At 40.1% G+C, this 11,466-nt stretch overlaps 1 protein-coding gene across 1 annotated transcript; it reads right to left on the bottom strand.

Moving 5' to 3' along the window:
- Window positions 1–1,558: 1,558 nt before the first annotated feature.
- Window positions 1,559–11,061, bottom strand: kcmf1 (potassium channel modulatory factor 1). The gene is made up of 7 exons (XM_088434106.1): window positions 10,848–11,061; window positions 8,578–8,745; window positions 7,226–7,365; window positions 7,019–7,120; window positions 5,911–6,100; window positions 4,716–5,025; window positions 1,559–3,852 (listed from the first exon to the last, which is right to left on the bottom strand). Exons 1-7 carry the CDS (start codon window positions 10,861–10,863, stop codon window positions 3,588–3,590), a joined length of 1,191 nt encoding a protein of 396 aa, XP_088290232.1. The 5' UTR covers window positions 10,864–11,061; the 3' UTR covers window positions 1,559–3,587.
- Between the last annotated feature and the right edge of the window lie 405 nt (window positions 11,062–11,466).

Here is an 11,466-nt window from a genome sequence, read left to right as displayed (position 1 = left end):
AAAATAACATTTGCTCACTTTGAGCAAATAGTTTTCAATACATAGTAAAATTTAAGAAAATAATTCTCATTCAAATGGTAAAGGGACTTAAAAATTACACGCTTAAAAATCTTCAATAAATGTTACAAAATAAAGCTTAAAACAAGCATTTGAGACTAGATTGAAGCAAATTATCATAATTTACACTAAAATGAAAGCAATATTTTTTCATATATTTAAAAATTCAAGCCAGTTTTGCTAGATCCAAGCAGACTTTTCTTAGAGGCATTTTCTTAGACAAAAATTAGATTTTTTTTTGTTAAAAATTATACCCATGCAAAGCTTTTAAAACAAGCCGACCTAACATATATAATTAATTTATTAAATACAATGACTAATATTATAGTTGCATTGCAGTTCTAAACTAAACCATTCTGTTCATATGAGATTTTGTTATCACACAAATTAAGAAATTGAAGATGGTTCAAAATTATCTTTTCATCTTGTTTTGAGGAAAAATAAATAAAAACACTTTAAGCATAGAAATCTTCGAAAAAAATGCTACGTTTAATATCTTAAAATAACTATTCTTAAAATTGTTTTTGATACACAAATTATTTTTCCTTTTTGAACAATAAGAATACATTTCTTGTTATAAACTTTTTAACTTTAGATTTGACAATTTTGACTGCATTCCATCTGCGTACTATCAACTAACGTTGAAAACGCAAAAAAACAAAACAAAAAAAAAACCTGACCACTTGTGACAAAAAAAAAAATATCGTAACATCAAAGGCATTCTATGACCGCCGTTTTGTTTCTATATATAGCTAGCGACGAGTGACAAAAACAAATGCCAAATACATACATGGCAATTCTTATGACTTGACGTGTGTGAGGGTGTTTCTCACCTTGCTGGTTTCGAATACCGGATGTCTTCCAAGGTCGTCCTCATTTTCACCAACAGCTGCTTCGAGTTAACACTCATCTGTTCCTTCAGAAATCACGTGGTGATTCGGGTATTTTTTTTTCTTCTTTGGTTTAAAAAGAGCCCACATTTTAAGTCTCAAAAATGTAATTTACTCAGAACTCAGGATACATTTAATGAGGTCTTTCTGATTATTTTGTGTCTTCTCATAATTATTTTTTAAAAACATCTTCAATTTTAACGTGAAAAGGAATGGTGGAATTATATTCATCTCAGGGGGCGGCCATTTTGTCATTGACTGTCGCCTAAAAATGACCTCACAGTTGCCCAGTTAACAACCAATCACAGCTCACCTGTTCTCAAAATTAGGTCGCGTGTTGTTTACAAACTGAGCTATCGCCGTTACTTTATGCTGCATTTGGGGAATGCATTAAATTGGATTTTTCCGCCTTCCATCTCAATAAAGTGCAATTAAACGTCCCTTTGAAGACAAAGTAAATGTCAAAACATAATTTAAAAGATTACCAACATATATTTATCTTTACAATCATGTTATTCAAAATAACATGCAACACAATATCTCGTTACTGTCCTGCATGAAGTTTATATAAATAAGTGAACGTATGTAATAAAGTATGTTGGAGATCAAAATTAGTTGAACTAGAAAAGCACTTTATTAGAATCAGCCATCTTTGTTATTCACATTTGCACTGAACGTTTTGAGGTCAGAACTGGGACAATCCAAGTGGGACAAATTCCAACTTCCCACCTTCCTCGAATGCAGCATTAGCCCTGTGCAACTGTGATGTCATTTAGTCATAGCAAGCGGCAGAATTCACTCCCTGATTTGAAATTAAGATTCTTCTTGTACTTGCTATGGAATCATTAACATCACAATTTCCTTTTAATTTTTAGACATTTCCAGAAGTCATTACACGTAACTTCCCCCCTACACTGTTGGTAGTATTACGGTCTTTCCTTTTAATTTATAAACCTTTTCCACTGCTTTTGTTTCCAACAATACTCATATTTCAAGCTATAAAAAGGTGCAAAGTGGTCAGGGCCTCTTGGCTTCACCAAAAGCTGTGCAGTTTGGATTTATTGTACTCTAAATGTACATTTTTTTTAAGTAAAAAGAAGAAACGTCTGCCCATGTCTTTGAACCATTATTAAAGCCACAAAATTCAATATACATCTTGTTGTATTGTACATAGGAGGGTCAACGTAGAAGAAGGCGCAAAGGCGGCGAGATTCGTCAAGGCTCCGAAACAAACATGAATAAATACAAAGTGCTAGCCTTAGCAGGAGAAAAAAAAAAAAAAAAAAGTCTCCTTTGGGGGAAAAAAAAGAAAAGAAAATGCAAACAAATCCCAGAAAACCAAAAACAAGTGGACACAAACACCCTATGGATTATTATACATGGTGTCTACTCACTAAACAATTTTTGTGACTTATCCTTCTGATGTGCGTATTCAGACGTGGCTTTTCTTCATGAAGCAAAAAAAAAAAAAAAAAAAAAGGAAAAAAAAAACGTGAGAAGCACGATCTGGATTTTTAGAGGCATCCGAGGAAAGCTAACCAAGAGTTAGCGTGTCAGCTTTGGGATCTTTTTTTGTTTGTTTTGTTTTTGAGTCTTTTTGTATGATTAAAAGTCATGCATGCTGCAAAGAACCGCATGCAGTAGTTATTACGGTAACCCATCCAAGCACTTTTTTTTTTTTATTGATAATAGTCAGAAACACACACAGCAGCTTGGGCAGAGGGGGCCCCACGTCCTCTTGGTCTGTGAAGGGGGGGGGGGGGGGGGGGTATTTATAGGTGCGGATGACGGGGTGATGTCTATTGGGTAGTGAGGTTTGGAGCTGCATCGGTCGGTGGCAGTCAAGCATTTTTATCATGGGGCACTGGGGGGACTGAATGATTATCACCTTCATATATTTTTCATATATGTATATATAATCTATATATATTTATTGATTTCGATATATCTGTATGCTCGCTTACTCACGCCGTTGCTATGTTGAGCCCCACTTCATCTGGTTTAGTTTGACGGAGCCCCCGACGTGACATGGGCCTTTTGGGGGGGGGGGGGGGGGGGGGGGGGTGTACATAAATTGTGGCTATAATATAGACATAACGTGCAAACAAAATGCTAATTTACTGAGGGTGAGATTAAACGGTAAAGGATGATGTAATCACTATTTGCAGCAGGGCTTGGTCCCTACCTAGAAAAGTTAATTTGGGCATATTTGTGTATCGAAATCGTAGCCCCCGTTGCACTAGCCAAGAAGCCAGCTCCAAGATCAGTATTTATTCATTTATATATTGGCAACAATTGAGTTTTTGCGTGGATGCTACGCCTATTTTGGGGCCACAATTAGTGTTTTGCGCACCGGAAACGGAGCATTTTGTACACACGTTATAGCTGTATTAAATTCTTGTCCCTCATGTCATGTACGCTGCTCCTTGAGAGTTTTGCCTACATGTAAAAACACACACACGCACACACAAAAAATAAAATAAAAAAAATGGCCTGACTACAGTGCACCCCCCCTCTCCCAGGAAAAAAAAAAAAAAAAAGTATGGGATGAGGGACTTTTTGAGAGAGAGGGAGGGAGGGAGGGGCATCCATCACTGACAGTTGCAGCAGGTGGGACAGAGTCTGCACACGGCCTGGACATCAAAGAGGCGGCGGCGGAGGCTCCTTGGCGGCCGAGGCTCTCTCGCGGAGCTGCAGGTGCTCCAGCGCCACGTCCAGGGGCATGACGTCCACGCAGCCCATGGCGCCAAAGTCGGCGAAGTCCCGCCGCTCGTCCTCGTCCGACGACGAGCTCTCGTCGCGCATGAGCGTGGACAGCAGTAACTCCTGCACAAACAGGCTGCGGTCGGCGCGCTCGCCCTCCGCCAGCTGACGCTCCGCCTCCGACATCTTGGGCTCGTTCAGCCTGCGCGCCGGACACGGAACGACACTCACAATGTGATGGAGCGCAAACTACATTGCTTAAAAATACCGGTGACGTTATTAAAATGATCACATTTTCAAAACGCGTTTTTTGGAGCTCAATACGATGGTACAATAACCATGAGCAAAAACAGTGTCACTGTATTACTTTTTCTTCCCCCCGTTGAACACAAGCCATCACGATCTTTATTTTTAAACTAAACATTGGATATTTGTCGCATTAGGAAATGTATACCGTGTTTCGTACAAATGGATGAACAAATACATGAACATTCTTCTTGTTTTTTCATTGTTCTTATGACCGGTAGGCTATTTTGAAGACAGCGAACTCCTCCTTAGCTTAAGCCTTTATGCATGCCAAGGAGGTTAAAAAAAACAAACAAAAAACGATCACCATGCTTGCCATCTAAATATCGAACAAACTCTGCAAGCACTAATGATACCGCATCACCAAACTGCACCACGCTTCAATGAATGTCCACTGCGAGGCGCAAAATACCTTGAAACGAATCCTCTCAAATAATGTTTTCAAAATAACTTTGAATGTTATCACTTGTAACCCTAAAAGCATGCATGTCCAAACCTGGTCCTCGAGAGCCGCTATCCTGCGTGTTTTTGAGGCTTCTGTCCTCCCAACACACCTGACTCAAATGATAAGCTCACTGGCAAGCTCAGTAGAAGCCTGTTAACCGTCCTGATCATTTGAATCATCTGTTTTGGATGAGGGAACCATCAAAAACATGCAGGACAGCGGCCTTCGAGGACCCACGCCTGCAGAAAGCAAGTTTGTTTGGCTATCACGAGCTGGCATAACTGGCACCCCAAGTAAAAACAAGCACCACCTACCGCGCTAATAGAAACTGGGAATTGTGGGACGAGGACGAGGGGTTGCTTTCGGCCGGGGCGCCCGTGTTGGTGGCGGCGGCCGCACTGGGCGGCGGGATGGCGGCGGCGGTCGAACCGGCGGCGTTGGTCGGGTTGTTGCCGCGCCGGGCGGCGTGGCGGCCCGACTCCACCTGCTGGCGCGCCGCCTGCGCCTGCTGCCGCTCGAGCTGCAGCTGCATCTGGAGCTGCTGCAGCTGCGAGGCCGACGGCCCCGACGAGTTGATCTGGCCGCCCGCCGCGCGCCGCACGCCCGACAGCTGCGACAACAACTCTGACGGGAAACAAACAGGAACAGGGTTGGAGTTTTTTTTTTTTTTTAAATTGCATTCACATTGTCAATTTTAACTTTTAAAAGAAGTAAATTTGCTAATTGTGACAGCTGATGGGTTATTTTTAAACTCGCTGTTCAGCAATAGCGATAAGCCCCAAAAACCTGATCGTGTAAAGTCCGAAATTAAAGCATGAATATTTTCAAACTGTGAGGAAAAAAAAAAAAAGAAAAGAACTTAAAATATTGTTATTAATAGTCACAAAATATGTAGCAATGTTGTAAGAACTGGGAATTTTTTTTTCCAGAGAAATTTGCATTGTGAGGCAAAGTGGATGACATTGTATTTAATTTTAAAAAAAGTAACTATATTAGGTTGATCGGTTAAGGGTTATTTTCAAACTCGCTGATTAGCGTTGGGCCACAAAAACCTGATTGCGTCAAGGCTGAAATTGACAACTAAATAATGTCAAAGTTTAGAAAAAAAAAAGAAATAAATTAAGACAACATGTTACAATGGTGTAAGTATGTCAGATTTTTTTTTCAGAGAATCTTGCATTGTGGGGTTAAGAAAAAATAATTTCATAAGAATATGGTCACATTTCAAAGAAATTAGGAGTGTTTAGTGGAAACTTTTTCACCCTTCAAAATAATCCTCCGGATCTTTTTAACAATCATTTGGAAAAAAAAAATGTTGCAGTGTTAAATGTCTTAAGGCGCTCCCGCTCTAATAGTGGGGCAGGGGGAATCAAAAGGTTTTCTTTGCAAAAAAAAAAAAAGGTTGAGAAGCACTGTCCTAAAGCAAGCTAGTGGAGGAAAAAAAAAAAAAAAAAAGCTTCGGGGAAGCTTATTGGCAGTAGCGGGAGGTTGCGAAGATGGCGGCCTCACCTGCGATGGGGTCCATGGCCTCCCTGTTGCTGGGCGTGTAGGTAGTGCTCTGTGACGACGACGTGGAGGAGGACAAGCCGCCGGTGGAGCCGCCGGTAAAGTGCATGTTGGTGCGTCGCGCTCGAGTGCCGCCCAGTCCCCGTCCGGGGTGGAACATCCGCCGAACGTGCCGGACGCTGCTGGACTCGTCGTGAGGACGGGCGGGTTAAGGTTTAAATAGCGGCGCCGGAGAGCCGGACGCCGGTCACATGTGCATTTTTGGGTCTTCTAAAGAACAGTCTCTTTCAGCCGGTGACAAAAGGCGGCGAGGTAACTCTGTGTGGTTTCACAAAGCTCGCGATGTCATCAAAGCGCCGCGTTTGATATCAGGCAATGGAATAGCATCGTACATAGGCTCATTTTGATGTGCGTGTGGCACAGCAGTTTAGCAAATTTTTGTCAATCGTCTGCACGATTCATTATCTCTCTGATTCCCAAACACATTTCCATCAACAAGTTAAGTTTTTTTTGGACTACTGTCATGCATCTTAGGTACTTTACGCATAGCAGCAATACATCGTTGCAAGATTTTGTTTTGCTATGATGTTATGTTAGTGCAGTCTTTCTGAAATAGTGAGGCGAGTGGAACAGGCTTTGCTTTTGCGGTGTGAAGTGTAATTGCACATCTATGGCACTAGGAGGTGCATGGCGTTCACATTGCCAAACCTGGATGGAAATTATAAACTTTTTAAATTGCTATTAACATTGTTTCCCCCCTAAAATAACATTGATTAAAGTGATTTAGGGGGGGGAAAAAATCGGCACAATGTTTTATACCTTTTTCTTTAACTTATAGGTGTTTTAAGATATTAGGGCTGCTGTGTTGATGATCCAGCTTAATTTACGTTAATTATTATTAATTGATATCATTTATTTTTGTCTGCCTCAAGTGATTCAGTTGGTTAAGAACCATTCTATTCAAATAAGTTCAAAATACTTATCGTATTTAGAGTCACCAAAGCAACTGGGGCGGAGGCGCAAAATGCTCTCTCGTTCTTTATACCAAAAAAAAAAAAAAATAATAAAATAAAATAAACTATTGCGATGCGCTGGGGCAGTGAAAGGATATTAAATCTCTGGGTGCTCTGTGCTCAAGTGTGAGGTGGGCTGTGAAGTCATCCGTGACATGGTTGGGATCCCCCCCGGGCAAGGCGGCGCATATGGGACAGATCTGGAAGGCGAAGGCAAAAGTACGAGCTGAGAGTTGTCGTCTTTAAAAACATCTATGTTTATTTTTAATATAAAAAAGCGCCTCGAGAGGAGCAAGCATACTGACCACCTCGGTGGCTGTTTCGGGGTGCTCGGCAGTGACGTGCTCCTGCAAGGACGTCTCGGTGAAGCCCATCTTTCCGCAATAAGGACACGTGAACGCCTGGTGCTGCTCCAACGAGAAGGTGTCGCCGCCATAATATAAATCTGCAGGAGGCAAAGTGACACTTCATTCAAGATGCATGTGAGGGTTACCGCGAAGAGCGCCCACTTGAAGAAACAAATGCACTCTCTGTCACAGCGATTTTCATTTCTATGTTGGTAAACTAAATAAGCCAATGAAGCAGAGAAAGCGCAAGGACTGACCATGAATATAAAACTTGGATTTTCCAGACAAGCAATTGCATTTTAGAACAAGAACTTGAAAAGAAGTTATAAATATTCAACTTATTTCTTGCAAACATTGTTTTATATATAAATATGTCACTTGTCAACTGATCTTTTTGTAGAAAGACACATTAGTTCATGAATCTAAGCGTTTCTAGGAGAAATGTTCCGCTTCTTTACTGGATAACACGACTTTTGTTCCCCCTCTAAGAAACACTGGTAATACTTTTTTTTTTAATAAATGGCATTTTAACAAAAGTTCTTGAAAATATGACGTTAGAATGTATGACTTATTTCTAAGAAATATTAAACTTCTCAATAATATAAAAGAGAAACCTTCCACAAACATTTTTTCAAACATGCAATCTATTCTTAAAAAACGTTTTACTTTAAAATCCATGCAAGGAATAACAGCATATTTGCAGGAAAATATGCAACTTCTCTATAATGACCTTTTCTCGAGAAAATCTTTCTAAGTAATAGAAGAGTCCCCCCTCAAAATGTGCAATTAAAAAAAATCCACTTTTAGCCCTCAAAAACATATGATCTCCCCTGAAGGATACAAAACCCATTTTTCATCAATGTTATGACATATCCTTGAAAAAACCTTTCATGTACATGAGATTTTTAATTTAAAAATTATTTCTTTAAAAAAAAAAAATCACATATAATTGTTTTTTATAAAACGCAAACACAAATCATTTTTTAAAAACAAACTTTTCCTTTTGTTTTCTTCCCCAAAAATGATCTTTATTTTTATTATTTATGTTTTTCTTCAGATGAAAACCAGTACGAGTCGTCAAGCGTTGCGTAAAGGCAATTCTCTATTCTTTTAATTCAGAAATTTTACTTTGTGACCCTAAAATAGTTACCAGAGAGCGCCCCATACCAGTATCGGTTGCCCGTGTATAGGTCATTTTATATGACAGGTATTAGCTTATCTGAACTTCTCGACTGAGAAGCACACATGCTAAACATAACTAGTCCCTCATGAAGAATAAAACTGAAGAGCAAAATAATTGAATGGCTTACCATAGTCTACCCTGGTTAATATACACTGCATGGGATGCTCTGTGGTGTGCCGCGTGGTGGTGGCGCCGCTCTCGTAGCACGAGGCGCACAGGTCGTAGTCGTAGCAGATGAGACACTTGAAGCGTCGTCCCCGGAAGTTGCCCTTCAAACAAGCGTCGCAGCTCACACCTACAAGAGACAGGCAAAAAGTTACGCTATTGGAATTTGACTTAGCATCTTCAAGACCCCAAAAGTGACATTTAATCCTTCACAAAACCCAAATGTATCAAAATACAAGATTCTTACGGGTTGTGACGACCATCTTAAAACGTTTGTCCACTTGCTTTGCTGTTTTCAGCAGTAAAAACTACATATTCTCTCAAAAAAGTCATGTACAATTCCTACCTTTAAAAATACAACTACTCACTTCCTGTCAACTGAAAATGACATTACCTGTGCTTAGGTAACAACCGATCAGAGTTCAGCTGTTGGTCATGTGACATTCAAACCCTGAGGCATGGTTGGTTGTTACCTGAGCTTTCAGCACACGTTAATTTACAGTGGACATCAAAAAGGGTCAGTCAGCAAATTAATTATGGACTAAATTAGGGATGTCCAGAGCCCAACCATGTGATCAGAAATCAGGTCTAATCAAAATATTTTCAGCTGATCAGAATCGGGTTTCGGAAAACTTCAATTTCATTCATTAGATTTTTTTAAGGGGTATAAAACTACACCGGCTTTAAGACACACAACATGTCAACATAGTTCGAAGCGGCCGAAGTAAACACAGCTGGCGGGGGAATGTTTGAATCAGGGGCGTCCAAACTTTTCCTCTGAATGGTTCTTAGAATAAAAAAGTAAGACGTTTTACTTTAAACTTTTATTTTTACTTTACATGACTATAGCAAGGAATTGCATATGGCCTTTGAAATGTATTTACTGTAAAAAAAAAAACTGCTAAATCAAGACTTCGTGGTGAGTGTGAAGAAGAAAATTTAGGATTTTGTTTAACATTTCTAACTGTCTGCAATCAAACTATCACTTTTTTGAGTATCACATCAAAAGGTTATTTAAATATATGCCGCAGGCGGCTAAAATGCGGATTAGCTGACCGCAAATGTCTCCCGGGCCATAATATGGACATCACTGGTTCAAATGTTTAATCTACTTGGTTTAAACCACAGCTTTAAAAAGATAGGTATCCAATCAAGACTTTTTTTTTTAGAGCAAAATCGAAATTAGGTGACTCGAACTTGGAGAAAAAAAATCCGAATGGAGACAATTGACTAAGGCAGGTTGTTCCAGAATGGTGATATTCCTCTTGACCAGGAACTGCCAGATACTCAAGAATATTGTAAACTGGCACATGTTGTGTTCAGGTGCATTGAATGAAGCCAACTTACGTTGTTCTTTTGAGAACTGTTCATCTTTGAAAAGATAAAAGTTTTTACATGCAATCCTAGAACTTTTCTGACAAACCTCTCTGCATTCAATCAATTAGCAAACACGCACCTGTGAGCGTCAGTTAAAGATTAAAGTTGTTCACTTGTGCATGTCGGTTGCGGGAATATTCTATACAATATTTATTTAAATGACTCACGTCTCCGAATATCTCCTAGAAAGCACGACCGAGTGTTAAAAAAGTTTAATCTTTGTGCCACATGAGCAACTTTAGCTCGGCGGTTCTCCTTGATCTCGTTCGAGCTAACTTGCAAAGTTTTTACTCGCAGCTTCCCGATGTGACCAAAACGCACACAGCACAACAATTTCGATATCGAATGATTCATTTATACATGGTAAAAAAAAAAAAAAATCATCCAGAAAAGTCGTGTCAGCGCCTAAAACACGTTTGTGGACTTTTGCGGCCTGACTCTTGATGACAGTGCACTCGCTAAACGAGTCACTTTATAGGAGCCGATGTTAGCTACCTAGCTAGCATACGGCTAACCGAACATACGTGACATGTGTGTACCGTGTGTCTAGTCATGTTATTTTGTGTGTTTAAGTCAGAATAAGTAAGCCCATAACGACAAAGATGGTTGTCGGCGCTGTTAGCATACGTAGCATTACTAGCCGAGGCTAACCGAGCAGTTCCTAGCAACGGCTAACAGCTAAGCTACGCCATGTTGTCGAGTTAGTTCCGAACTATTAGACAATTAAACGCCGAAAATGGCTCCCGTTGCTTATGCGTGTGATGGGGTGTTTAAAATAAAGAATGATAATTAGTCGTTTGTTAAATTTTAGGCCTAAACAGAAGCTCGCAGCGGTGCCGCTGTTTATCAACTCACCCTCATGACGGGACATCCTACAAGCGGCCCACAAAGCAAGCCCGTCCCGGGGCTCCCCCTCAGCGCCGTCGACGATCCGAGAATGGGGAGATGCAGGAGCGGGGAAGCGGTCGCTCTCGCCTCGCTTGTTGTTTTGTTTATTTTTTCTGTTTGTCTTTTTGTTTTTCTACGGCTAAGATGGATCCCCCTTGCCCAGCTTTCCCCTCCCCAAGGTAGCCACTTAACGCTTCAGTGCCGGCGTATGACGCTAGGCGGCGCGCTAGTGCAAATCTGCCGTGGAATCACATCAGTGAAACGCAAGAAAGTGGACTGTTGATAATTGGTCCCCAATTTTGGACTTGCAGGCACCGTATCGTCATGTTTGACGTATTGAATCGGGCAAAATTAACCGGGATTTAAATTTTGAAGGTTAACTGTTTAAATAATAATAATACATTAAACTGGTGCAATATTGGGGACAAAAATAAACTCAACATTTTTACTTTATTACATCCTTTTAAATCTTACTTTGTTGATCATCACAATAACATTTAAGGTGTTTTAGGTTTAAATTGAATTTTTATTTAAAATGTTTTTAGATATATAAAATCTACAATAATCAAACAGTAAACTTGGAAAT

Source organism: Hippichthys cyanospilos, chromosome 15 (genome assembly GCF_059441005.1).
Source record: "Hippichthys cyanospilos isolate Australia breed blue-spotted pipefish chromosome 15, RoL_Hcya_1.0, whole genome shotgun sequence".
Classification (NCBI taxonomy): Eukaryota; Metazoa; Chordata; class Actinopteri; order Syngnathiformes; family Syngnathidae; genus Hippichthys; species Hippichthys cyanospilos.
The sequence above is the reverse complement of the archived record's forward strand: the minus strand, read 5'-3'. Positions and strand labels throughout refer to the sequence as shown.

Bases quoted from the DNA above. Each gene is read 5' to 3' on its own strand.
- kcmf1 (XM_088434106.1), bottom strand. The intron at 6,101-7,018 runs ATATCCTTTCAC...GCCCGTCCTCAC, and splicing joins ACAGAGCACCCAGAGATTTA to GACGAGTCCAGCAGCGTCCG. The intron at 5,026-5,910 runs GTGAGGCCGCCA...GTTTCCCGTCAG, and splicing joins GGCCATGGACCCCATCGCAG to AGTTGTTGTCGCAGCTGTCG.